The 25,628-nt window shown below is 39.5% G+C and overlaps 1 protein-coding gene across 1 annotated transcript in view; it reads left to right on the plus strand.

The window, feature by feature from the left end:
• Window positions 1–614: 614 nt before the first annotated feature.
• VEGFC (vascular endothelial growth factor C) overlaps window positions 615–25,628 on the plus strand; it is a gene marked incomplete at both ends in the record, with an annotated part of 73,545 nt that continues 48,531 nt past the window's right edge. The window contains one exon of the mRNA XM_084286193.1: window positions 615–758. Coding sequence (XP_084142319.1) covers window positions 615–758 — 144 coding nt within the window. The remainder of the gene's footprint in view (window positions 759–25,628) is intronic.

Raw genomic sequence — 25,628 nt, forward strand, 5'->3', positions numbered from 1 at the left:
CGGCCCCCTCTCTCCGCCCGGAGGCGCAGGCAGAGGGCGCTTTCGCCATGCGCGGCCCCAGGCGCCGTGTACCCCCCGGCCGCGCCGCCGCTGACAGGCGTCGGGCGAGCGCTGCGCGGAGCCCTGCGGAGCCCTGCGGGCCGGGCCGGGCCCCGCGGGAGGGCGCGCAGGGGCCGCGCCGCCAAGGGGGAGCTGCGGGTGGCTGCGCCGTGCCGCTCGCCTTCCCTCTCTCTCTCTTTCCTTCCCTCCTCCTCCTCCTCCTCCTCCTCTCTGCGCTTTCCACCTCCCCTGCTCCTGAGTGAGCGCGGCCTCGGATGTCCGGTTTCCTGGTGGGTTTTTTACCTGGCAAACTCCGGATAACTTCGGTGAGAATCCGCAAAGCGGCCGGGAAAGTTGGGAACTCCCCTGCAGGCGTCTAGGAGCTGCTGCTGCTGCTGCTGCTACCGCATCTTCTCCATCCCGCGGATTTTACTGCCTTGGATATTGCGAGGGGAGGGAGGGGGGGACAGGACAGCGAAGCCGGGGTGGGGAGAGAGAGGACGAGAAGGAGCCCCGCAGCTCTGCCCGCATTCCTCCGCCCGCCCCGCGGCCCCCCGCCCTGCCATCTTAGCACAATGCACTTGCTGGAGGTGCTCTCCCTCGGCTGCTGCCTCGCTGCCGGCGCCCTGCTCCTGGGACCCCGGCAGCCGGCCGCCGCCGCCGCCTACGAGTCCGGCCAGGGCTACTACGAGGAGGAGCCCGACGCCGGGGAGCCGAAGGTAAGGCCGTGCCCCGCGGAGGATGCCAAGCTTGCCCCACGGGGCACCGGGCTCCGAGCCCCCTTGGGTGCGCCGCTCATAAGTCGTACCGGCGAGGAAAAGAGATTGGGGAGAAGGGGAAGAGGTGTTCTAGGAGGGAGGGAAAAGAAAAAAAGAAGGCTGCACAGGGAATAGCCGAGTTCCCAAAGAAACGCGAAGCATCTGATGGGCAGCCCAGAGGCTGCGCGTCCCGGGGATGGGGATGGGGATGGGGCTGTGCCCGGCAGCAGAAGCTTTCCCGAGCCGGCAAAGCTCAGGGCTTCTCCGGCATGAGAGAAGCTGGGGTGTCCCGGCAGCGCCGGCGGCTCCCTTCAGCGGGCTGAGGTGCAAGGAGCCCGGTGCTGCTGGAGGAAGGGCTGCGGGAAGCAGCTGGGCACAGGGATGGAGCAGTGAGGAAAACGTGGGGGACGGTGACAGCAGAAATGGAGACTTTCCACTTGTTGAAAAGTCTCTCTTGGAGCTATTGACACTTCGGATGACTTAGTGCTGCGTGACAGCGCGTACAGAAGGTGTGATGTGACACACCAATCTGAACCTTGCCCAGGCATGTGGATCGGGTCCTGATTAAATCCTCCAGTTCTAATCACAGATACTTGCAGGGCTGCCTTAACTTCTATTTGCATAGGAAATTTTGTAACTTAGTGTTTGAGTACATCTCAGCAGTAATTGTGGTTTTGCAGTTCTTGGTATGCTGATGCATAAAAATGGTGCATAGAATGTGATTGTATATGAATGTGACATTATTAGATAGACCTCTGAAGTCTGAGCTTTATAACAGCTCTTCCCCTCATCTCATTGTTTTGAAGACTTGTGTCATGCTTTTGGAAAGCAATCAGGATCGAGTTTATTCGTTATTCATTTGGCGGGGGGAGTGTGTGGATTACAAGCTGGGCTGGTATTCTGACTTCTTTTTTCTAGGTTTGCAGTGATAGTTTTGATTTGGTTGGAGAAATAAACATAATGTAACAGTGCTGTTTGGTTTACTGAACAGGAGTTTTGGGAGTTTTTACAGTAGCTACATGGGAAGTCAAGTGTTGACGGTGTACACATTAGCTCTACATGTAGTTTGGATATCCAGACTGTTGCAGACCATATGTTGTTCACAGGCTTCATGCATTTCAAGTAATATTCTGTATGGAGAAGGTTGCTGAGTATGTTGTAGTCTCCCTCCAAATATTTTAATTACCAATGAATGTTGTCAATTGTAATGTTCTAAATGCTAGTATGCTGTCAGCTTTCCTATTGCTTAAATGTTTACTAGGTACTCCTCAAATCTAAGTATTAAAAGTTAGGAACACAAAATAAACCTGGTCACTCTTAACACTTAGGCTATTAAAAAAAAAAAATAATAATTACAAAAGGGTAAAAATACCTGGACTCTCTCCAGCATGTGACTGACTACAAGCCAGTGAACTGAGTGAAACTGATGCTAGAGGTGTGTGCCCTCAGACTATCTTGCGCTGAAAAGGTAGGGAAAAAAAAACACAACAAAACAAAACTGGAACATGGTGCATCCTTTGCACACTGAAGTGGCTGAGATCGAACAGCTGATTGTGAAGAAATGCCGGAGTGATGCCGTGCATTCCCATGCACGTGTTGTAGGCACTCACTGTGTTTCTTAAAGAAACTTCAAAGTCTTTCAGAGCTGCCGCTGTAGAGCACCGTACAGAAGTGCAAGCACTCCCTGGAAAGAAGGGAACTGTGAACAAACCAAAGGAAGAAAGGTCAAGAGACAGGGAAGTGAGTGGGATAGTGTGTGTTAAGCTATAACATTAACAGAAAAGTGTTTTTGTGCCTGGCTACTGGTGAGTAGCAGAGAGTGAGAGAGATTGTGCATCCCAGCAGGCTTAGTCACGTTGGGAGACTTTAGCTGGGAGTTTGTTGCTTCTGATGGAACTGTTGGAATGAGTGAGTATTGTGCACAGTTGTTGCTGTGATGAGAGAATGTGGGATGACTTTCTCAAGTAATTAGAAAGGATTAAATACGTAAACTGTAAGTAATTGTTTCAAGGAAAATATGATTATATTGTCAGTAAAAAGACATTTGCTTGAACTTTCTGAACTTGAATGAAAAATGCATGATCACTTCTGTTTGTAGATACTACGCTTCCTCTGTTTTAACTTTCTACCCCATACTGCTGCATTTTATTCTGATGCCTAAGTGCAAGTTATATAGCCTTTTGGGTTGACATTTTTACAACTTTTATTCCTCTTTGCTTCCTATTTTAAGAAGGTCAGCTTTAGAAATGTTTCTCTAGAGTATGGGTGAAGTTGAGGGTCCTCCAACACAGGAGGCAGAAAATAGTGTTGTGTTTTTATGCAGGTGAGTGTTATGTATTAGTTTTGTCCTGGAGATATGCAGCAACTTGGAAGCATTACAGATAAAAATAGTAGTGCGTCTTCATACATAGCTCTTGCAAAGGCATGCTCTGCTGCAGCTGGCCACTGATAAGCTTGTGCAACACTGCCTCCTCTCCCTTTTTTTTTTTTTTCTTCTGCCAAAGGGTAGTGTTCATTATTTGACAAGATTACAGGGCCCAGATTAAGACTTCTCAGATGAACTGTCTGATCAGTGGATGGGGAGCGACCCTTGCCCGTAAATCATCTCCTTCAGATTTCCTGCACCACCAGGGAGTTCCCCCAGCACACAGAACCTCACTCAGCTGGCTCCGCTGCCTCGTCCCCTGGCACCCAGCCATGCCCCCAGTGCTTCATGCCTGTGGCACGTCTTTAAATCGACAACATGCAGCGAATATGTGCTGCCTACCCAGGAGGTCAAAGTGTACTTAGTAATAATAATAATACCTTATTGTTTGGCAAAAGCTTAAAAACGAGCTAGAGGGGCTATGTGGGCATTTTGGGTATGAACTAAAATTCTGAAGTTACTGAAATGAAGGCGTGACAGTGGCATGTACTTAGACTGAATTAATGGGAATGTGGTAACAATAGCAGGAATAGGTTATTATGGTAACAATAGTGGTAACAGTAGCACAGTAACAATAGTGAGGAAGAAGCTAGTGACACAGCTGGGAAGTCTTGCTGAAGTCCCACCTTCGTCTTGCTATGTAGTCAAACGTTTAGGATTATGTGGCAATGCAAAAGCAATGTTGATCAATTGTTCCACATCAGTTCAGGCAGTTTGAAACTATAAATACACAAGAATTCTTAGTTTTGCATTAAAATTTGAATAACAACTGAAAATTTGATTTTATTTCACTGTTTTAGGTGTGTCCCTGAAAGTAGCAATGGGGCCTCTCTGTGCACACAGCCATACAGAACAGTCTTTGTGCTTTGATTTTGTGGATTTTTTTTCTTTTCCTACCCTCATGAAAATAGGTGCCCTTACATGAGCTCCCATTATCTTGGATGCTATCTCTGCTGAGATATGCCTTTATCATCTTAATTTTATTTTAAATCTGACCTAATCATAAAGTGCTACCAGTTGATGGCTAATGATGTTTAAATACCATTCATGTGGGAGTGGGAGGAAAGCAGTCTGTCAGTGTCTGAGACTTCTTCCTTTTCCTACATCCTGATGGTATCTCAAATCTACCATGTCATGGCCAGCTCTAAGTTTATGAAGTGTGCCTTACTCTGTGCCTCAATGCTTGCTACGCACGCTAGTAAGAAATGAGGCTGGGTTTTCCGGTCTGCTAGAGCACTGCTATTTTTCATAAACCTCATGCCCAGTAATCAAGCAGTGCTAAAATGAATAGGCAGGGAGAAGGTTATTTTTCTTCTGCTGTTACTATTTTGTCTCCTGCAACTTTTTATAAACGTGGCCACTCTTTTTTCAGATGAACATGCAAAGATGCTATCTTTTTGGGAGGCATGACTTGTATCAAATGCAACTAGATGAATCTGAGTAATGTAATAGGACCTACTGTGAAGACTAAGTAGAGCTTCTGCAAGTGAAATTGTTAAACCTTTGCCTAGTTTTCTGTGTGAGGAGAGTACAATACTAAGCTCCAAGAGCTCATGGCACTTCCTAGTTCTTGGTGTATGTACGTGCATTCCTGGGTATCTTGTGTAAGCACACTTATGTGTCTGTGAGGGATTTCACAGGATTGCTGCTGACAAATAACCGTGTTTCTGAAGGCTCTAAAAAAACCCTTTGAGGATTATTTTAACTAACTGCAGTGCTTGAAGGCTTACAGAAACATCCCTTCAAAAATATTATTTTTAAGCTCATTTAGGTTTAATGTCTTTTAAGCTTCTGCATGTTCTTCAAGGGTGTGTGTTCACTTATTTTGGAAAAAATAAACCAAGACTTGCTGTTTTTGCTGTTGTAGCTAGAGTGGTGGTTATAATCATCTCCCGTTGATACCCTGCATCCAGAATAGGCAGTCTGGCTAGAACCTCATGTTCAGCTGCTGCCTTTTTGAATGTGGTCAGTGATTCATTAAAACAAAATGCTTGGAACAAAGGAAATCCATATGAAGTCAGACTGGTCTCCTATCAAGTTTAATATCTTTGTTTAATGTAAAAAATGTGCTACAGCTGTGTGTAGAATGAATTATAAGAAATTCCAAGTAAGGTTGTTGTTTGAAAGATGTAAGCTCCTTCAGAGTTGCAGAAGAGTTATGTCTTATAAAGTCTTGAATTTTGTTTAGTAACTGGGATAAGTATAGTTTCATTAACTATTATACATATTCAACAGCTGTACTTTGGGAGGAAGGGATTTCCATCCTGAGTGATGTTTAAGTACCATGCACGTATAAGAATCTGTGTCAAAGACAGTAATGGCTGCGTAAATTGCAACAGAGTTTTAATTTAAAACATTGATAGCTTAGAGGGATCACGAAGGGATTGTCTCAATTCTTATTTTATATGAATTTGTCAGCTTTTTTTCATAGTATTAAAAACTGTTTTCTGTTTATGTCACCAAAAGTTTTTTCCAATGACTCAATATTAATGCATTGCTCTGTTTGCTCTCCTTTGCATTTCAGAATTTTGTTGTGAAGTAGCTAAATCATAAGTCATTTACTCTTCTGTTCTCATGTTGTCATCATTGTAAATCAATCTCTCTATCTCTTTCATATTTTTTTTTTAATTTTCTTGTTTTTCTTTAGCCATCTTTTTAAGATAGCTAAAACTCCTTGCAGATATTTAGAGAGTTTATTTGCTGGTGGAATGAATATTTTGGTAAGGTGCTCCAGTTAGCAAAGTAACCAGGAGGAATGCAGTTCATTCAGAAGGAAAATAAAAAGCACAAGAAAAAACAGCTGACAACTGGAGGGGAAAAAAAATCTAATAGTAGTAGTTAGTAGATTTTGGCTAGGCTGTAGTTCTCCCCAGGTATGGGTGACTTCTGTTTTTGTCATCTTCTTACAGGATGAGTTGTCTTCCTAGGAGTGGTTACTGAGTATTACAGAAGTAGTAGTTACCTCTGTATGGAATTCTTGGTTCCTTGATTGGGGTTAACTTCAATGAACATTGATTGTGGAAGTTAACAACACAAATTTTCTGATATCGCCATCACCCTGAACCCTGTTGAAGTTGGTTCAAATCCTGTTCCTCATAAAAAAGAGCAGGCCTTTTGTCCTGGGTAAGGGAAAATACTGCAGAAGAGCTTGGAGACCTCTTGGAAGACACCAGAAGGCTGCAGGAGGGTGGTGGTGGTTGTGTCTGGTGTTGTAGATGTTGCATCCCCTGTGTTACTCTTGCATGCTTGTGGCTGTGTTGTGACATAAGCAATTTCAACAATGATATGACATCTGCCTGTGTCATCCAAAGCAAAGTCCTTTACACCGTATAATGTCTTCAGTTTTTGACTCATCCAAGATCTGTGCTCAGTTGCCAGAGAGAAAAGAGCAATTTATCAGAGGGGATTACTTCTTTGAACAGTAGTTGTGCTTGATAATTTCCTCAGTCTTTTCCAAAGGAAATCTGTAGCACCCCCACGTGTGAAATTTCCAGGACTTTGTAAAGATGTAAAACTGTAGATTTCCTACTAGAGATTATTCAGAAGAAACAAAAGTAATCCCTAGCTGCCCTTCAATTTTCTTTGACTGCAGAATTTGTCAGACCCGAATGTATTTGTGGTGGACTGCTCCAGCTGTCTAGAGTGTACTTGCCGCATCACACTATTTACAGCCAAGTTGCAATACTTAGAGCCAAGAGAAAAACTGGCCAAGTGGAACTTCACACGTTAGCTGCTGTCTACTTACTCATGTTTGTGATTTGGGGGTTTTATGGGTGTGGTTTTTGGTTTTCCAGATTGGCCAAGAGAGATGCAGCTAGTAGTAACTTCTGCAGTCTGCTGAAAAAATAACATTCTCATCAGAGAAACAAGGAAAAACAATTGTAGAGGTTGAGGTATTACTTCCAGGTCAAACATTAGTTTTGGCAGAGCTTTTGTAATTCTGATACAAGAGCCCATCCCTCCTTTTCCAAATAGGTGGCTTAATGTTCGTTACCTCCAAGTATCCGTATACACAGCCATGTGAGGAAAGTTTGATAGTTGTTGTGTGCCATGTGCTGCCAACAGATGTTGAGATCCAAGTTCCTGCTCCACTGACTGTAAGTCCAGTTTTGTGGGATTCTTGCTGGTGAAGTGGTTGATGGCAACTTGCAGGGATTCCCTTTTATGAGCCCCCTGGGACCCAAAGCCAGCCCAAGCAGACAATGCTGTGAACCTGTTTTCATGTTCAAGGTGCTCATAAACACCAAGACGAGGAGTTGTGGACTTGGTTTCACATTTATTTGCACTTAAAAGTGCTCTAAAAATTGAACTCCAGGAACTGCCTTGTCCAGGTGCTCTCACTTTGAGCTGTATACATATTACAGAAACTTAACATGGAGAAAGAAAAATTTCTGAATAGCTTAAAATATAAGGAGAGCCTAAACCAAATAAAACTTTAAGTGAAAATGTGCTTGAACGGCTTTACTTTTGTTTATTCATCTGGGAGTGGGATGGGGGGAGAGAAATTTCTACATTTTGGATATCATTTTGGTATGCTTTAAAAATAAAAATCAGATTTTCTCTGGAAATCTTGCCTTTATTGCTCTGAGAACTCACCACAGACTTGATCTCTCACTCTTCTTAACCAACATCTGCTAAGTATCGCAAACTGCAGCAGCATTGTGTTTTCTGTAATCTGGAGACTAAGATGACACCATGAAAAGTGGGTTTCACTGGAAGTCCAAAAAAAAAAAAAAAAGCATTTGCCTTTCTTATCCCTAAAAAGGATAGTTTATTTGATGTAATACTGATGAAAAAATCTCTGCTTGCTTCCAGTCTCTCTGTTACTTGGAGAACATCACTCCTACTATTTCTCTTTATTTCTAATGCAGAAAAGGCAAATTATGTAACATCAGTTGTTCTGGTTATGGATGTTTGTATCTGGCAGCAGACAACTTGATAGAAAAGAAACATTGCCTGTGAATGTAATAGTGCCAAGACTCTAGATAGACACACTGTGTATCCCTTTCAGAATTCCTACTTACGGTTAGAGTGACAGAGTAATTAACCAAGGAAACTAAGAGATGTACTTGTGAGGTAGCGGCTTACTGACATTTGTCTCTTGCCTAGGGACAGACGTTTCCAAATAAAAGCAGAGCCTATGACTTCCTCTTCTCCCCATCTGCTCCCCAGCAAGTCTTGCATAACAGGCAGAATGCTGCTGTGGTACAAACATGACCATTTACTTCATGTTTCTTTTTTTTGTTATTCATGGATGTCAAGGCACTCTTGTTAAGATCTCAATATTTCTTTTTGGTAAGGATTTTTTTTTTTTTTATTTCCTTTATATCTTCAGTATTGAATATTCTGTTACTTGGAAGAAGTCAGATAATCTTGCTAATAATCAGCAGGCTGTTATTTTTGAATCACTGTAGGTTCAGTAAAGATGGAGAAGTGTTTTTTTCCAGGAAGGAAGATAGCAATGGACAATTATTTTGTCCTTCTACTTGGGCGTGTTTCTGGCTGTCTATAGAGGAACAAAATGTCAGTTTCATTTTAAAATACCAAGAACCATGACGTACGGGCCACTGGGCACACCTTTTAGGAGAACATTAACAGTGACATGACTGCGTATCATAACTGTTGGCCTGTGTCCTTTGTATCCATATCCTTTCACAGAGGTTTCATCTAAACTGTCGGGCAGCAGAAGCCAAGAAGTTAGGCTCAAAATCAAATTTCCAGGGGATCTCCTTGATGGACCATTAGTGGTGCTGAATCTAGGGCTTCTGCCTTGTGTTCCCAGGTGTACCTATGGCATGAGAACATACTTTTTTGAACATACAGTTCGGAAAGGTCTGCTTACTTACTGCTCAGCAGAGCCCAGCAGCTTGGGCAGCTCTTGGCTGTGTGACTTTTCCCCTGCCAAACAGTAACACCATAGTGCTGGGCACGTGAAATTGTCTGGACCATCCTTAGGAGGGGATTTGCTGTGTCTGCACTGGGGAAGGTGGGTTTGATAGCAGTCTGGGCTCAGGTGAAGATCAGGCTGTCTCAGAATAGCAAATTGTGCTATATAGTGGTGTCTTTGCAGGTACAATTCCTTCCTAGGACTGTGGCAATCAAAAAGACTAAATGCAGCCTGTGCAACTAAAAGGGGTGGAAAAAATGCTTGTTTGTTTTTGTTGTTTTTTCTCCTTACCCAATAAGAGCCTACCTATTTTGCCCTGATCATCAACTGTGAAGAATGATCAGGATCCTTAAGATTAATGAGAACCCTGCTTGTTTTCTTCTCTGGGTGGCTGGCTCAGCAAGTGATCAAATCACTAGAAACAAAAAGGAGTAAAGCCCTGGAGAGGAGTTCTGAGTACTTTATTATTCCAAATAGCAGTGGAAGGACTGATAAGGCAGTAAAAGCATATTGAACTGCGATCTTGCAGCAGGAAGTAGATGAGGAAATGGGGAAAGTAGCAGGGAAGGATTTTCAGAGGCCAGGACCACATTCTTCAAAGGAAGGGAGAATTAGGATGCCTTATTGCATGAGGTAGAACCAAAGAGTTAAGCAAACTCTAAGCTGAACAGTCGTCATTAATCTGGATTAATGGCATAAAAAGGCCTTTGTAGTAATGAAACTCTTTTTGAATATCTTAGCATAGCTAACAGTTTCAGAAAATTAATGAAACTTTCAAATCCTCATCTCTTATGACAGATGGATGATCTGTGTTTTTCTCTTGAGCCTTTAAGTCCATGTGTTATTCTGATAGTTTGCTTGTGGTATTTATTTTGAGTATTGAAGTGACATTAAAGTAGAAGAATGGTGGCTGTACCTGGTCAGACAAAATGCCTGGTTAGCCCTTTATGTTCTTGTGATGAGGAGCAGTCTGCCATGCTTCTCCCCCGGTTTGTTCCACTTGTAGCCAGTAAGACTGTTCCCACTGAGTCCTGATCCCCCAAAATTTCTTTTCTAACCTCCGTCTGGTGAGCTGCCCTGCTTGCCCCCTGCACATAGCATCCAGCTGGTTTGTCCCCATACCATGCCATGGAAACAGCTCAGCGGGTTCATGAGCTGTTTGCTTTGTTTCTTCTCCTTTGCATCCCACAGAGCGAGCTCAGGGGAATGCCTGCAGCCCTGGTGTGTGAACATGTACTTGCTGCTGGTTCCATGGCCGACTGGGGACTTAAACTGGAAAATTTTGACAGCAGGCATTGACAGGGGCAGTGGAGAGAGACACTTGCAGAGTCTTGGGCTCATGATGTTTTTTTGGAGTGAGAGGGCAACCATGGTAACATGCACCTGGCTACAGCCACTCTGCTGGCCCTTTCAGTACCTCTTAGGTTGTTTTTTGGCTGGGCTTTTTCTTTCCTTTTTAATTTATGCCCTTACCATCTAAAGCCTTGCCAAATTACAGGACCTACTTGACAACCTCCTTCTAAGCAAACGAAATGGGAAGTGTCACGACATGCTTACAGACTGCTGGCAGCAGGGTAGCCTGTGGGCCTCACCCCCTTAAATGATGGGGGGAAGTATTTTTCTAATGTATCACTTGACTTTTCTCCTGTGTGTTATCCCACACAGAGGCTTTTGACATCAACACCTCTTTGTATTAAGAACTTTAGTTTTGAGTGGCTGTTCTGTTTGTTTATATGTACATATAAATGTTATACATATATATATATATAATGATAATATTATATATATAATATATATATATGTATAAAACAACAATGAAACTGAAAGCAATTTGTCTTAAGCCTGACACTTGTGAGTTATGTATGAATCATCCCTAGTCCTTATCCTAGACAGAGCAGGGAACAATTTTGTCCATGCCACTTGTGATTTTACTGCGTTCTCTCCTTAGTTGTTCTTTTCCTGGCTAATAGTCCTTCATTTATATAACATGCTTTTGGTAATGAAGCCGCTCCTTACCTTTGATCATCTGACTTCATAGCTTTCCTAATTCTCTGTAAGATGGCAGAACAAGGAGAGGGGAAAGCCAGGAATGCCTGCAGTATTCCGGATATGGGACACCACGGATGTGTGTAGGAACACAATGATGTTTTGTTCTTTTCCCTAATAATTCCACTTATTTTAAGTCTCTTGATTGGAGAGTATTTCGTAACATGTCCGACGCAAGTTTGATTAAAGTGCCTCTTCTAAAGAAGTTTTAAAAGTATTTATATTGAAGGATTAGGTGGGGGAAGACATTTTGTAGTTATTTTCTTCCTCAAAATTCTCATAAAAGCTGTTCTTAGAGGCCTCTGTTAAGACAATGTACAGTTATTTAACTTACGTGCTCATAATGCTATGAGTTTTTCTGCCTGCCACATGTGCATGAGAGGTTTAGCGGGACTAGCTATCTTCTGAGTTATAAGCCAGTTATAAGCCATGAGTTGTATATTTAATGTTCCTAATGAATTTTTTTTTTTTTTTTTTTTTTTAAGAAATGTGTTCTCAAAATAATCTGTAAAATATACCAGCAAGCTTGTAAAGGTTGTCTATACCTGTTAACAATAAAACGTGACTCTTGGGCAAGATTTGTGAGAGCTTGGTTATATGCACTAACTAGGTGCATATGACTAAGCAAATTTATCCTGAATCTACCCACCCATGCTTGCAAATTTTCAGATTTGTGCCAAGCCTGGCCTAAAGCATCAAATGTACAAAATGCCCTTCTGAGGTGTGCCTAGACAAGTATTTTTCCTCTAACAGTCTCAGCAGAGCGTGCTGTTTAGGGAGAACACTTGGGCTTAGTCTCTTTCTGCAAGTCACTCACTCGTGCCCTCCTAACACTCATAGAGGATACATCACTGCCCCTTCTCTTTAGTATCTGTTTATGGACATCTTGTTCATGGATTTGTCTCAGTTCATACTGAAGACAACACAGTAGATTTAGAGCTACTTCAGGCCACGACTGTGACAGGAGTGTCTCTGATTTTGATGACCAGCAATATTTATAAAGAGTTTTTTTTCAGTTTATTTGCTTTCTGAAGCTTATATTCTGTTGTGTTTTTTTTTGTTTGTTTTTTCTTTTTTATTATTATTATTCCTTTAAGTCTTGTGTATCACAAGAATCAGACACAAAAGTAATTTTCAGTAGCGAGAGAAGAAAATTAATGTTTGTTTGGGGATCTGGGATATGTGTCTTGAGATTTTCAAAGTCTAAAGAAGAAACACAAGTGTTATTTGATTCTTTCAAAAAATACTTAAATACAAATGTATTTTGGCCAGTCACAGGGACTAGGGCCAATGTCAAATTGCTTCCTCCCACCCCTCACAACCGCTCTCATTGAGAAGCCACTTTTACTTTAAGCTTTAGACATTTATTATATGTGCAATGTCTTTTCAGTTCCTTTCTGCCTGGGGTTTTGACAACTTTGTGCAGAACTTTTCCAAAGGAGTACAGTACTTTCCCAGAGTACTACAGGTCAGAATCAAAATCTGGGCCTCTTTAAAGATGCTTTGTTGATGGGAACTTTTATTATGGGGTTTGTTTGTAGGAACTTCCACATTCCAAATGTCACTTGATGAGCACAACTGCAGTACACTGAGTACAGGGGATCCTAGCAGAGGATCCTAGCTTGGTCTTGATGCCCTACTCCATTTAAAAACGTGGGAAGAGTTGCAGGGATATTTAGAGAAGGAAGGTGAAGGAGTTGGGTTGTCCACACTTGAGTCCAAAATTTCCGTTCATTCCCCCTATCTACTTTTCCAGGACGAAGGAAAAGGTAAGGGAGTTAAAAGAAAACTTTCAGGTAAGGGTTATATATAGTATGAACTTCATAGGATATCCAGCATTATCCCTTTAGAAACATCTGTATTATCCCAAAGAAGATTCTTAGTTCATCTAGGCTTTTTCTTAATGGTGGATATCTTCCTTCTCCCTCAGTAGAGAAGTAAAGTTTACTTCTCTGAGGAAATTGTGCATTTTGTTAAGGGTTCTGAATGCATTTATGTTTAAATTCATGTGATCATTTGTTAGATGTTGTCTGGCAAGTGATACAGTGAATAAAATGGAAGATAGTCTTTTCTGAATAATCCTCAGCTTCTTATTCTAAGTCTCTGTTCCATGTTTGTGCTAACCTATTACATTTTGCTATTGTTCTACATATTCTTTTACAGAACTCTGAAAACTGTATTTGGAATAACTTCAGTTTTATTCTTTTTTCCTCCATAAATAACATGTACAATACATTCCTCAAAATCCCTGTTATAGTCTTTATCATACAAGCCCTAATTTACAGATTATCTATTTAACAAATGCACTTGTAAAGGCTTACATTTTTATAATCACCGTCTATTTAACTTTTCAACTGCCTTATGAGGAAACTATAAAATTGAAAGTTTATTCTGAGCCAAAGCAGGGTGTGTTCATTAGCTAACTGGTTTCATTAGAATGGGAATTTCCTTTCTATTTTATGGGTTACAGTGCAGTGTTGAGACTTTTAAAGTAAAGGCAAAATATTGCTAAGATATGGAATTGCTTATCTTATCGTAAAACTTGCACTGATATCTGAGTAGTAACCTTAAAATAAAAAAGGAATTAGTAAACATTGCTTTTGGTAATCATTAAAGTGACTGAATTTCATACAAAAACTATTTTTATCCACTGCTTACCAGTTATTTACCAATGTCCTTCTATAAAATTAGAATCATTTTGCAAGCAGTGTCCTGATACTTTAGCTGGACCAAAATATTGGCTTCAAAGTCTTCTGGAAGATTGAAAGAAAAACAAATTCTACAACCTGTCTGGCTCTACTCAATGCTGATCATAACAGAGGAATTTCTACCACTAATTTGGGGGGCAATTTCTCTATTTTATTCCAAACTCTGGCAGAGCTGTACCTGGGAAAGACAACTTGAGAATTCTACTATGTGTGTGTGTGTGTGTGTGTATGTAAATATATATATATATATATATATATAAACATTTATATATATATAAACATTTATATAGAGAGAGAATTTTGTTGTTGTTACTAAAATTTTGCTTTTTTTTTTTTTTTTTTTTTGAGTAAAATAGGTTTTTATTTGGCAGCAAAATCTCCTGTTGAACTTTTTATGTTTATGTGGAAGAAGTTAAAATATATGAAGTAAAAGATGAAGGCAAAACTTTACATGGAAGTAGTTCTTTTCTTGGTGTAACATGATCTGATCTTCAATTTATATTTACCACTTTTTTCTTATATGTGTATAAAGTTTAGTGACAGTGCAGTGAAGGACTGGTAATACTGGACCACATTACTAATTTAACTAGATTTGGCTAGTCATCCATGTTTCCAGCAGAAGGTGGCCCAGGAACGGGGAGAACCAGGGAGATATTGTTAATTAAGTTTGTAAATAGGTTAATTACTGCAATAATGTTAATTCTGCTCCTGAGCAGCTAAAATTATCCTGATAGTTTGTACAGCCACCCCATCCCTTGGTTGGTTATTATTTGTTCATGTCGAATGGAGGCAGTTGTCCAAAATGTTTTCTATAGAAGTACTCTAAATAACATGTGACCTATATTAAACTAAGGAAGAACATACATGTATAAGCAAGTACTTGCTTCCCTTTTACTTTATACCCAGGCTGACAGTGACATGAGTTCAGCATCTGGAAACCTTTCTCTAGCTATGCTGAAGAAGATTTAGGGTTGCTATTTTGCTGTCATTCCACATGGATAATGTACCACCCTAAAGCCAAGCTAAATCTACCTATATAATAGTACTGATGGACACTGCAACTGTGGTATATGAAAATATGTATTAGATTGCTATTCCAATAAAAATCGAGCATTCAGAATTTACAAAATGACAGAATTAAAACCAATGCTAGAACTAAAACTAAAATTAAAGTTTTTATTTTTTTTTCCCAGTGTTATATTAACACTTTGGAGTTGAGTAATTTCCAGGGACTTTGAAAAGACTACCAAAAACGCTCCCAGTTGTATCATCTGTACCTGATACAGTGTTTTCAGTGGGCGTGGGCCTGTATGACCAGCTTCCAGGAGTGTTGGGAGCTCTGTCCTCCTTTCCCTGCTGCCATCCCACATCCCGTCTGGTTCCACCCACCATATTCATTCTGTTTCTCTATCTGGCACAATGGGGCTTGGGGTTAGGGAGTGTTAAACCACACCAACCTAGTTGCTTCCACCTTCACCACAACATGTTAGCTGAGCTGAATGTAATCTGGGAGCTGTGAATTCGTAAGGAAACTGATCCAGCTGAAGAGATGGAAGCCCATGTCTTAAGAACCTTTGTGTCTGGACCCCTTTCCCCCACAACACATGCTCTCCAAGGCATCACTGTAAATCCTAGAGCAGCTGAGGGGAGCAGCAAGCTGTAGCTTTAGGCTTCTGTCTTTCACCTCTACCATTGAGCAGCTTCTGTGTTTTAAATCTTGTGCCAATTCCATGCTGCTTCCTTGACTACTTGTTTCCCTTCTTCAGGCCATGGTTTAAGCCCTTTCCCTCCCTGTCTGTACCTAACCCTCTAACCTTTAATTACCTTTTTTCTTGCAAATAGATGCCAACTAAGTGACACCAGGCTGACTCAGCTCTTCTCTGATCCCTTTGGCTCAGTATCTGCATGTAGCAAATTCATTTCCAGCTCAGGTCACTGCTTCAAATCACAGCACTTTTTTCCTACTTCCCTGGCTCTTTCCTCTGACACCCAGTTGCAAACTCTAGCTCCCTTCCCTCTCCTGGTGTCCTTCCTTTTTTACCATCTTCCTCTCAGGGTGGACAGCCTTTTTCTGCTTTCTATTCCCTTACACTCAGGTTTCCCCCATTCATCTGCCTGCTCTGGAATTGCCCAAGAGAGAAAAATCTCACTGCTGTGACCTCATAACCAGCTGCAGGCCAGAACTCTACACACACGGGAAGACAGCAGCTTCAGGGAGAGCCTATTGATCCTTGGTTCAAGCTTTCTTGCTTTAGCAGAGTAATCTGCCAAAGGCTCTGTTAGAAATTTGTGAGCTGCAGTGGTTAGAAAACTTATCTGTTGGGCAAGTTTTACTAAAGATAATAAAGCATGCCCCTAAGGCACCCTCTGTGTTTCTTTCTCTTCTCTATCACTCCAGATCATACTTCTCTGTCAGTTTAAGATGCTACAAATCTCCAGAGAGGAGGCTGCACAATTTTAATGCAGACAAAAAGCAGGCTTTAGGACAGACCCACATTGGAAAAAATTGAGCTTCAGGTTAAAGTCTGTCAAAATCTTTGAATAAACAACTAGAAACAAGGTCTTATAAGTGAAAAAATGGGACCAGGTCCAGCTGAAATTAACAGCTTAACCCAGTGTTGTTTGGTACTGCTAGCCAAAATAGCATTCCTGTTGCCCACCTGCTTATTTGTCCCTGCTGGAGAGCCAGTGTAAGTCTGTTAGGCCATGTTTTCAGTCTGTTTTACCTCTTGACTTTATATGTGCTCAAGGACATGGGGGGTGCAGGAATAAGTGGCTGGGAGCAGACTGAGCAGAGCATTGGTTGTGGTGTTAGCCCAGGGTATTTGTTGAGCAATAACTTCAGATCACAGCGGTACAACTAACTCTGTCACGAGGGCCTATTTTCTTTTTATTTTGCAATGCACTATGAAAAACAGCAATAGAGCAGAAAGTGTCTTGAAGGATGCAGTAATCCTTTGAAAAACACCTGTGGTTATTGGCTGGATTTATCTCACTTTATCTGCCTAGTGGTTAAGTAACTGATTCATGCTGTCTGGACTTCTGTATAACTAGAAGACAGAGAAAGGCACCTGTGAGGAATGCAGGACACTATCTCTTCGGCTACTGTTTCAAGTTGTTTTCTAATTTTCAAGTTTCAGAAGTTATCACTTTGAAGTGGGCATATACTGATTGGGGGGTATTAAATGAAATAATGATGTGCACACATGCACCTGTTTCTTACGTAACCAGAGAAGGTATTTTCTGCTCCATCCTCTCTTCTCTGTGTCCTCTTTGCTGAAGTTGGTGAAGCTAGATGCAGTGCTGAAGTATCGCTTGTAGTTTAAATCCTGTTGGTTGGTGTGGAGTTATAAATAGCAAGTGGCTGAAGGAGAGGGTGACAGTGGTAAAGAAAAGCAGCAGCGGAGGAGAGAGGATGAAAGTGAAGGGGAACAGCCATGCAATTATTCCCTGAGCTCCAGCAATATGCAGCTAGAAACTAAAGCTAATAGGAACACTATATACCAAGATACTCTAGGCTGAGGGAGTCTAAAGTATATTTGAAAACAATAAATAAACTGTGACTTAGATCAATACATCTGATACCTAAAGTCAACTGTTGTCTTTATTAGTGTTCAATGCTAATACAGTGGTATGAAAGGGGAGATAATTTTAGTATGGTATTTCCTGAGGTCATATACTTTTATTTTAAAGTATTGTTCTGTATCCGGATGCCGTTGCTTAATTTAGCTCTAACCGTAGAATAAAATGATGCTGTTCCCACCCTTGTATGTATAGGCACACATGCATGCACACACAAAATGTATATATATCCATATATACACATAGGTATGTGTAGACATATCAATACACATAGATTCTTTTAAATATTATTTTCATTATATTTAACGCTTAAAACTGTCAGATAACAATTCTGTTACAGTTGAAGTAAAAATACTTTTTTTTCCCATAAAGTAAAGTCTTGTAATTTTAGGGGTTTATTTCCAGTAGGTCAGCCACAATTTGCAAAATTCAGCATCATAGGGAAAATCCATTAAAAATGGAAATAGTCTTTAGAAAGGTATATATTGGAAAAAAATAATTGTCTATTTTATACACTACCTGAAGCTTTCTTGTCAACTCTAGTAAAGTTGACAAGCCCATGTCAGGGAGACGGATTGCAGACAAGTTATTCAGGAGCTGGTTATTATGTTTGTTACAGTGTTGATAAGATGTTACACTGACATTTGTTAAGAGTACAGGATATTTACTTCCTTTTTATTAATATTTTATAAATGTCAAGTTTTTAGGTCTATATACTCTTAGGTTAATATACTATTGAAATCTAGTATAATCCAGTGCAGCAAATGTGCATTGTCAGGAAAATGGTTTTTATTTACAGCAGAGACATACCTGCAAGCCAAAGCAGTGTCTTCTTGAAGAGAAGCTTTTCTGTCTGTTAGAAGACTGACTCTCACTCAAATCAGTGTCAGCTCTATTTGATGTGAATGACTAGTAGGCTGTGTTGAGCTAACTTTGGATCCTCTCACTTAAATGTTGTCTTATGTCATTTCATAGTTGTAAAAGTTGATAAAGATATGCATGAGATGTAAGTGATGAACTGAATAACCTTGTTTTTATTAATCTGATGCCTTCAGTTTTGCAGGTCTTTATGTCCTGATCTGCACAGATAGGAGTTCAAGAATGATTATAGTTTGTTCCATAGTTCCTTCCATGATTAAATGTGACTGTTCACACATGTACCTTTAAATACACTCTGAGATCTTTGTAGCTGTGCCAACAAACCAATTGCCTACACTCTCCTAACTTAGATGCCAAACATGTTTTCTCTTTCACTCCTGCTCCTTTCACACTTGCCCTCATTTTCATCCTCCTTTAATAATTTTTTTTTTTATTTGAGTGGAAAAACGAGACTTGTGTCACCCTCTCAGTTATTCGTTTCATTTAAGTCAAAAGTGATTCACAGTGACCTTAGTTGTTTCCCATATTTGTCCCCAAACTGTGAAGTGCAACAGAATGCATCTTCCTGCTTTAAATAGAAAGAAAGATGCTTTAAGTAGGCCATTATTTAAAAAAATAGTCAATTTGTACTTTGTACTTGAAATGTTGTTCTCTACACTAGCACTCCAAGTGGTAGTTTCATAGAAAATATGACAAATGAGTAACACTGAATGCAACTCCCTGCATTTCCCACTCATGGCGTGTTTTTGTTTTTAAATGGGAAAAGGCTGTTCAACTTCATTAGAGAGGAAATTGGAAATGAATCAATTAAAACCCTTACTTTAATCCAGTGGAGTGCCCTAATTTTTCAGCACGATAATACTGACCCTGTCAGGCCTCCTTGTTATGACTGGCAATGAGCATTGGCAGAAACGAAGTATTAGATGATACAATGTTGTCTTGAAAGCCTGGAAACTTTATTTTAAAAATAGTTCAACTGATTTACTGTGCCAGCTTGAATGGCCTTAGTAATAAATCACAATTGTGTTTTATATGGCCTATAAAATGACAACCTATAAAGATAGGCAGAGTAAAAAACAAACATACGTTACTGTTGCAAAAGTATTTCGTATGTTATCTGCTACATCCCATACAAACAGTTCCCATTCTGTTTTTAGTGTAAGCCCAAGGCGAACAGAGTATTAATTTAAGAGGATCTCTAAAGATTGTTTAGTTTTGTTTTCACCCTGCTCTTTTAAAATGCATTAAAATAGAGTCCTACGTGTGAAAAACCAGGCAAAACAAAATATAGACTTTAAACTGATGAGACTTAAAACAAAACTGATTTAGGTTGCGTAGGTATTCCTTCAAGTGTTTAAAGTTGAGTACTTGGTAGATAATAAAAGACTATTATGGCAAGTAGTACTAGTAGAAAGACTTAAGGCCACAGGAAAAATTATTTCTATTTGATCCTTCGTTAGAGTGTTGTCACGGGAGAGGTGTCATAAGAATATAGTGCGTGTAGAAGGGGAAGAAGTGAGCTGCACCAGGGAAGTACCCTCCTCCCCTCATCTTGATGTCTGTGGATCAGCCTGCCCTGGAAAAGAGGGAAATATAACTATTTCTATAGTTATAGAAATATAATTATAAAAGGAGAGAGAGAGGAAAATAGCTTCTAGGGAGAATCTTAAATAAATGGTGACTGGGAAAAACATGCAGATATCTTTGGTAAATAGAAAATTTCAAGTGGCAAAGTGCATATCAAAATTAAAAGCTGAAGTCTGAAATATTAGTACTTTTTTTTTTTTTTTTTTGAGTGACTAAACTTTGGAATAAACTGACAAGGAAAATTGTGACTTCTTGACAATCTCTTCTGATTATCAAGTCTAGATGCCTCTCAGGTTAAGAGATTTAAAGTTTACAAGATGTTAGATTCAGTGCTGAGATATGGAAATGGCCATTGCACAGGAATTTGAAGTAGGTGATCTATTTCTGTGGTACCTGACTCCTCAAGCACCATACCATCCTTGTACAGGCACATGTAGCATGGCACGTCAAATCCTTCTCAGTCTGACTACAAGTACAAAAAAGCTTAAGACATCAATCAGGGTTGGTATTTCATCAGACTGCGTTGTGAATACTGAGATCTTGAAGGGCTGTGTTTGGAGAGATGCTTCCTGCCGCCTCTCACCCCAGCTTTATCCTTTGGCTTTATCCTTGCAGTGACTCCAGTCTATCACATTTATTATCCGCTCATCCCCACAGGTTTCCTTAATTCCTGTGTTAGAGCTGCTTTAGAGCCCTGGCCTCTACAGCATTACATGGCAAGAAGCTTGTGTTGCACAACCAGCTTGAGTGTTGGTGGGGATGTGTAACTAACTCATTTTTCTTTGTTTTTGACCTGTAGTTTGTCTGTTTCTTTAGATTTCTATCAGATTTTGTTCTGTGGGAAATAGTGTATAATTATTTTTATCACTTGTGATTTTATAATTCTTGTCCAGAAAGAGCTTGACTTTGTGGGTTGCCATTCTTGTGTTTGTGCCTTTGCATTTTGAGATGGGGTGATCTGGTTATGACATGATGTGAGAGAACATGGAAAATATTGGAAATATAATCATACATGACCAAAATGCAATTATGTCCTGTCAAATCAACAGCTAATAGAAGCCTGTTTTATTCAAGTGTCTTCATCCCAAGATGCTCATTAATAACATACAGGTGCCCATCTCCATTGTAACGAATATATATTTCATCACCTGATTGGAGATTGTATGCTGCCTCTTACCTGTCCTTACGTATCCTCTTATAAAAGAAGAATGTGTACTTGTATGATGGACAAATGTTTACTTACATTTCAGTAAGTTAGAGTAGCTATCATCATGATGTGCCTGTTTGTAATTAAGTGAAGAGAGAGAAGCTGTGAACTTCCCATAAATGATATGGTAGGGAGCAAGCTGTAAGAACAATTCAGGCAGCCCCAGCTTGCCTATATTCATATGTAGCAGTATCTGAAAAAGAGGACAGGAGGGAGTAAGCTGTAGCTATGTACAGAAGGAATTATTCTAGTGAGCCAAATCCAGTCAGTAATTTGGGCACTTCAGTCCAAATGACCTTACTGGCTTTGGAAGAAGTATCACATTTTTTATTTTTTTTTTAAATTTTTTTTAGATTTTTTTTTGTTCTTGCTATGTTGTGGGCTGTGTTTTTTGTTGTGGTTTCTTTTCTTATTTTTTAATAGCATGTGTGAAAGTTCGAACTGTGATTGCCTCCAGAAGTTTAAGTAAAACAGTAAAGGCCATGTTAGAAGACGAAAATAAGATTTGGCAATATTGCTAAAAGGAAAAAAAAAAAAATCATTCATGCAGTGTTTTGTTTTAGATAATTTGTTTTATAATTAAATGTGGATACACCACTTTTCAGAGACTAAGCATGCCAAGCAACTGAGAATACAATTTATATATTAAAATATCTAAAATTGTTCGGATTTGACTATGGTTTTAAATTGTTAAGGATTTTAAAATAAGAGTTTTTTTTTAAAAACTACGAGTTTTTTGGCTTATATTCTCTTATTTATTCAGTTGTATATCTCAAATCTATTAAGCCAATTGTTACTATGGGTTTGCACTAACATGCAAACGGAACTTGACCCATATTGTTGTCATAAAGTGCAGACCTACGTGCAGATTCATGTGTAGAAAGAAACAAAATATGTAGCCAATGTCCCTAGTACAAATCTCACTCCTTTATTGTTGGTTATACTTTTGGGTAAAAGATGAAGGATCTGATCAGTAGTAAGAATGGGGGAAAAAGGAAAACCTGCTAAGGGCCAGACTGTGTGGCCCTGCACTCAGGATATTATGGTTAACCTCTAGGCACTGAACAGATAGGGAGGAGGGAGAAACCCTGAGCAACAGCCAGTTATGGAGCAAGACAATGCCCTGAATTAGGGACTTGGTAAAAATCCCTCGGTGGTTTTGAATTTCTGATAGAAACAGTCCTGAAATACTGGATTCACATTTCTTAGGTGAACTATTAGAATGTATTTTTTTCTAGTCTTCTGAGAAGCACAAAGAAAGTGCAAATGAGTACAGGATGATACTTAATTTCCTAAATTCTCCTTATTGCTTTATGAACACAGGCAGTCAAGCTGTTTTCCATCTCTAACCTGTCCTTTCAAAACATGGAGAGTGACTTTTTATTCAGGCAGATAACAAGGGAGAAAGGTTTTAAACCAAAGGAAGACCCATTTAGATTAGATGTTAGGAGGAAATTCTTCACTCCAAGGGTGGTGAGGCACTGACACAGGTTGCCCAGAGAAGCTGTGGATGCTGCATCCCTGGAGGTGTTCAAGGCCAGGCTGGATGGGGCTTTGGGTAACCTGGTCTCGTGGGAGGTGTCCCTGTCCATGGCAGAGGATTGGAAGTAGAAGATCTTTAAGGTCCCTTCTAACCCAAGCTGTTCTATGAAAATCAAAACAATGATATCAGAGAGGAGTTTAGAAAGGAGTGTGTATGCCAAGCAAATGTCCACAAACAGGAGACATGGATCATGCATTTTAGTTGACTCGCATTTGTTTTCTTACTATCAAAGCTTTCCTTTCTGCTTAGTCATAACTTCTGAGTTATGTTTTTATTAGTGCAGTGAATAGAAAGGAAAATACCTGTCGCTTAGCTATTGTAGTATGCATCTTGAAAGGAAAATAATTTAAATGTATAAGCAGTGTGTTCTGGGAAATCCTGGAGTTTTATACTGTTGAAGGTTTCTGCTTGTGTATTTTGCTTCTTAGCACATCACGTCTGGCTTGGTAGAAAAACTATCCGAGTTAGTGAATCCTTACTTCAAAAAAAAAAAAATAAATAAATAAATGTGTGCATTTTTGTTGTATGCCTTAGTTGTATACTCACGTAGCAGTATTATTGCAGGGATACTGCAGCTGTGTTAGCATTGTTAAATGTTCCTTAGGTCTTTAAACGTGATTGGTCTTGTTGCTCTACATCTTGTAGTAGCAAGGGCAGAACCCTGCCTCAGAAGGCTTTAAGAAAAAATAAAGAAACAGAAGAGACAGAAAAAGCTACACTGCTCTTAGGTTCATTTAACAGTTCTGTGTGTATGCTTACCTACTTCACAACTGGAACAATTTGTGATCTACAAGAATAAAATACGACCATTGATATGTAGCTGTAAAATTTATTTTTTTGCAAGTGCTTTAAAATAAAATTGAATTATATTAAAAGCAGGGCCAATGTTTTTATTATTATTATTATTTTATTTTCTCTTAAAAACTAGAGATAGTATAAAATAGCAAACACATGAGCTCACCTTAGTCAGGACTTCAGTGATAGCATCTTTATCATAGGGAAGAATTCTTTTTCAAAAGCAGATATTGCAGCTCCATATTACATAATTAGTATGAAAGATGCTTGCTGTAAGTTTAAATTGCCATGCAACTCAAATAGACTGATGATTTGATTTTCACAGTTGCCCAGATTAAAGCCATAATGTGACGCTGAATATATTTTGATGTGATTAATTCATACCTATATCAATTTTAGAACTTAAGAAAGGTTCTGCTGATTGGAAAATCATGGTTCTAAAAAGGCACTTTATTTAAATGCATCATTTAGTTTCCTGTCTGATTCACTTTCCAACTCCTGAAATACAGTTGAGTTGCTTCTGGTATTATGATTTAAGCCTCTACTGTAGTTAAATACTGAAGTGCTTTAAAGCATCATTTGGAAAGTGAAAGAAAGCTGTCATGTTCTAATTGCTCATTTTTAAGAATTCTTATCTGTCTTGTGTTACTCATAGTTAATTTGCTTTTGCTAAAATTTGTTTCTTACTGTGATCATATGTAAGAAAGATAAACTGTAGCCACGCACATAAACTAAATGTAAATAACAATTATCACTACATTATGGGCTTATTTAAACAAAGAAGGTCCATAGCAAAGGCTCCTGTAAGTGCTCCTGTAAACTCTCTTGAGGAGATGACTAACTGTGGACTAGCCTGTATGAATTATTGCAAACAGCAGCAAAGCTGAATGAGTTTGGTTAATGCCCCTCATGTTATTTCCTCTTCTTACATCTTCCACTTCAGATCACTTTCTGTGTAATCCACAGGCTGAAGATTTTTGGGGTTATGAAGGCAGTACTCATTCTTAGAGTCTTAAATCTCGTTCTATAGATTCAGGCACCCCACATGTTTGGTTAATCTTCTATCAAAACCAGTGGATGTTCCACTACTGATAGCAGTGGGGGTTGGACCAACTTTGTGTATTTGTGTAGCAAATGTCTCTTTCATTGAAAACTGGTATCTGAAAAAGAAGCTTTACTTGTCCAAGCGTGATTTGCAGACTTCATTGCAAATCTTGCATTGTTTTGCACTTGCAAAATGCACCTGCATTGTTTTGTGTCGCATACAAGCTTTTTGTTTTCAAGAGAAGGAAATATGATTTCTGTTTTGCTGTTCCTTCTACTGCCTTACATTATTTGAAAGTAAGATACCACTTTATATTACAATTTACTTTGTATTTCATCAAACTAATAAAATTCAAGATTTTTCATTATTTAAGGTACATTATTATCACAAAATATTTTATTTAAACAAAAGGGCAAAATAATGTTTGAAAATTATGCCATGATTTCTTTTAATTCTAGTTAAAAAAAAAAAAAAAAAAAAAAAAAAAACTATTTAGGAATGTATCATCAGTCTAAATGCAAAGCTTTTAATTCAGAAAGATCCTTAATGTTATGTTACGCCTTAGACAGAAGTATTGGTGAGGAGGTGCATGTATTATGAACAAATCATTTTAAGACTACACTTCCTTCTTTTAATGAACTGAAGATTGTTGTAGTGGGTCAATAAATCAAGCAACTGTGAGTGTTTGTTACACAAAGAGCTGGCTTCTGCTGAATGTCTGTGTGATGCAATTTAGAATGGAGGGTAGTCTTGTGGCTAAGCCAGAGATCAGATTTTTATGTAGACCCAGCACAGGGATGGGTGGCTTATGTTTGAATCCATGAATGGAAAAAGTAGCCAGACAGCAATATAAGTGTGTATTGATGACTGAAAGCATTTCACTGCTGTGGTGCTCTTGTTTTATTTACTTAAAGTCTAAGTACATTTCTACCTGTTCTAATATTGACTTTTATATATGCCTGTATATGTTGCGTTACGTGGTTGGAATGGACTTTGTAGTCTGAGAGTTGTCATAAATTCTGCAGACATCAAGAAAACAGAACTACATTTTAAATTGTATTTATACTCCTTATGAGAGTGATACTGCTTCTAAAATAAGCATCTGGAATTATTTCATTAGTCATAAG

This window comes from Netta rufina, assembly GCF_964035555.1.
Source record: "Netta rufina genome assembly, chromosome: 4".
NCBI lineage: Eukaryota > Metazoa > Chordata > Aves > Anseriformes > Anatidae > Netta > Netta rufina.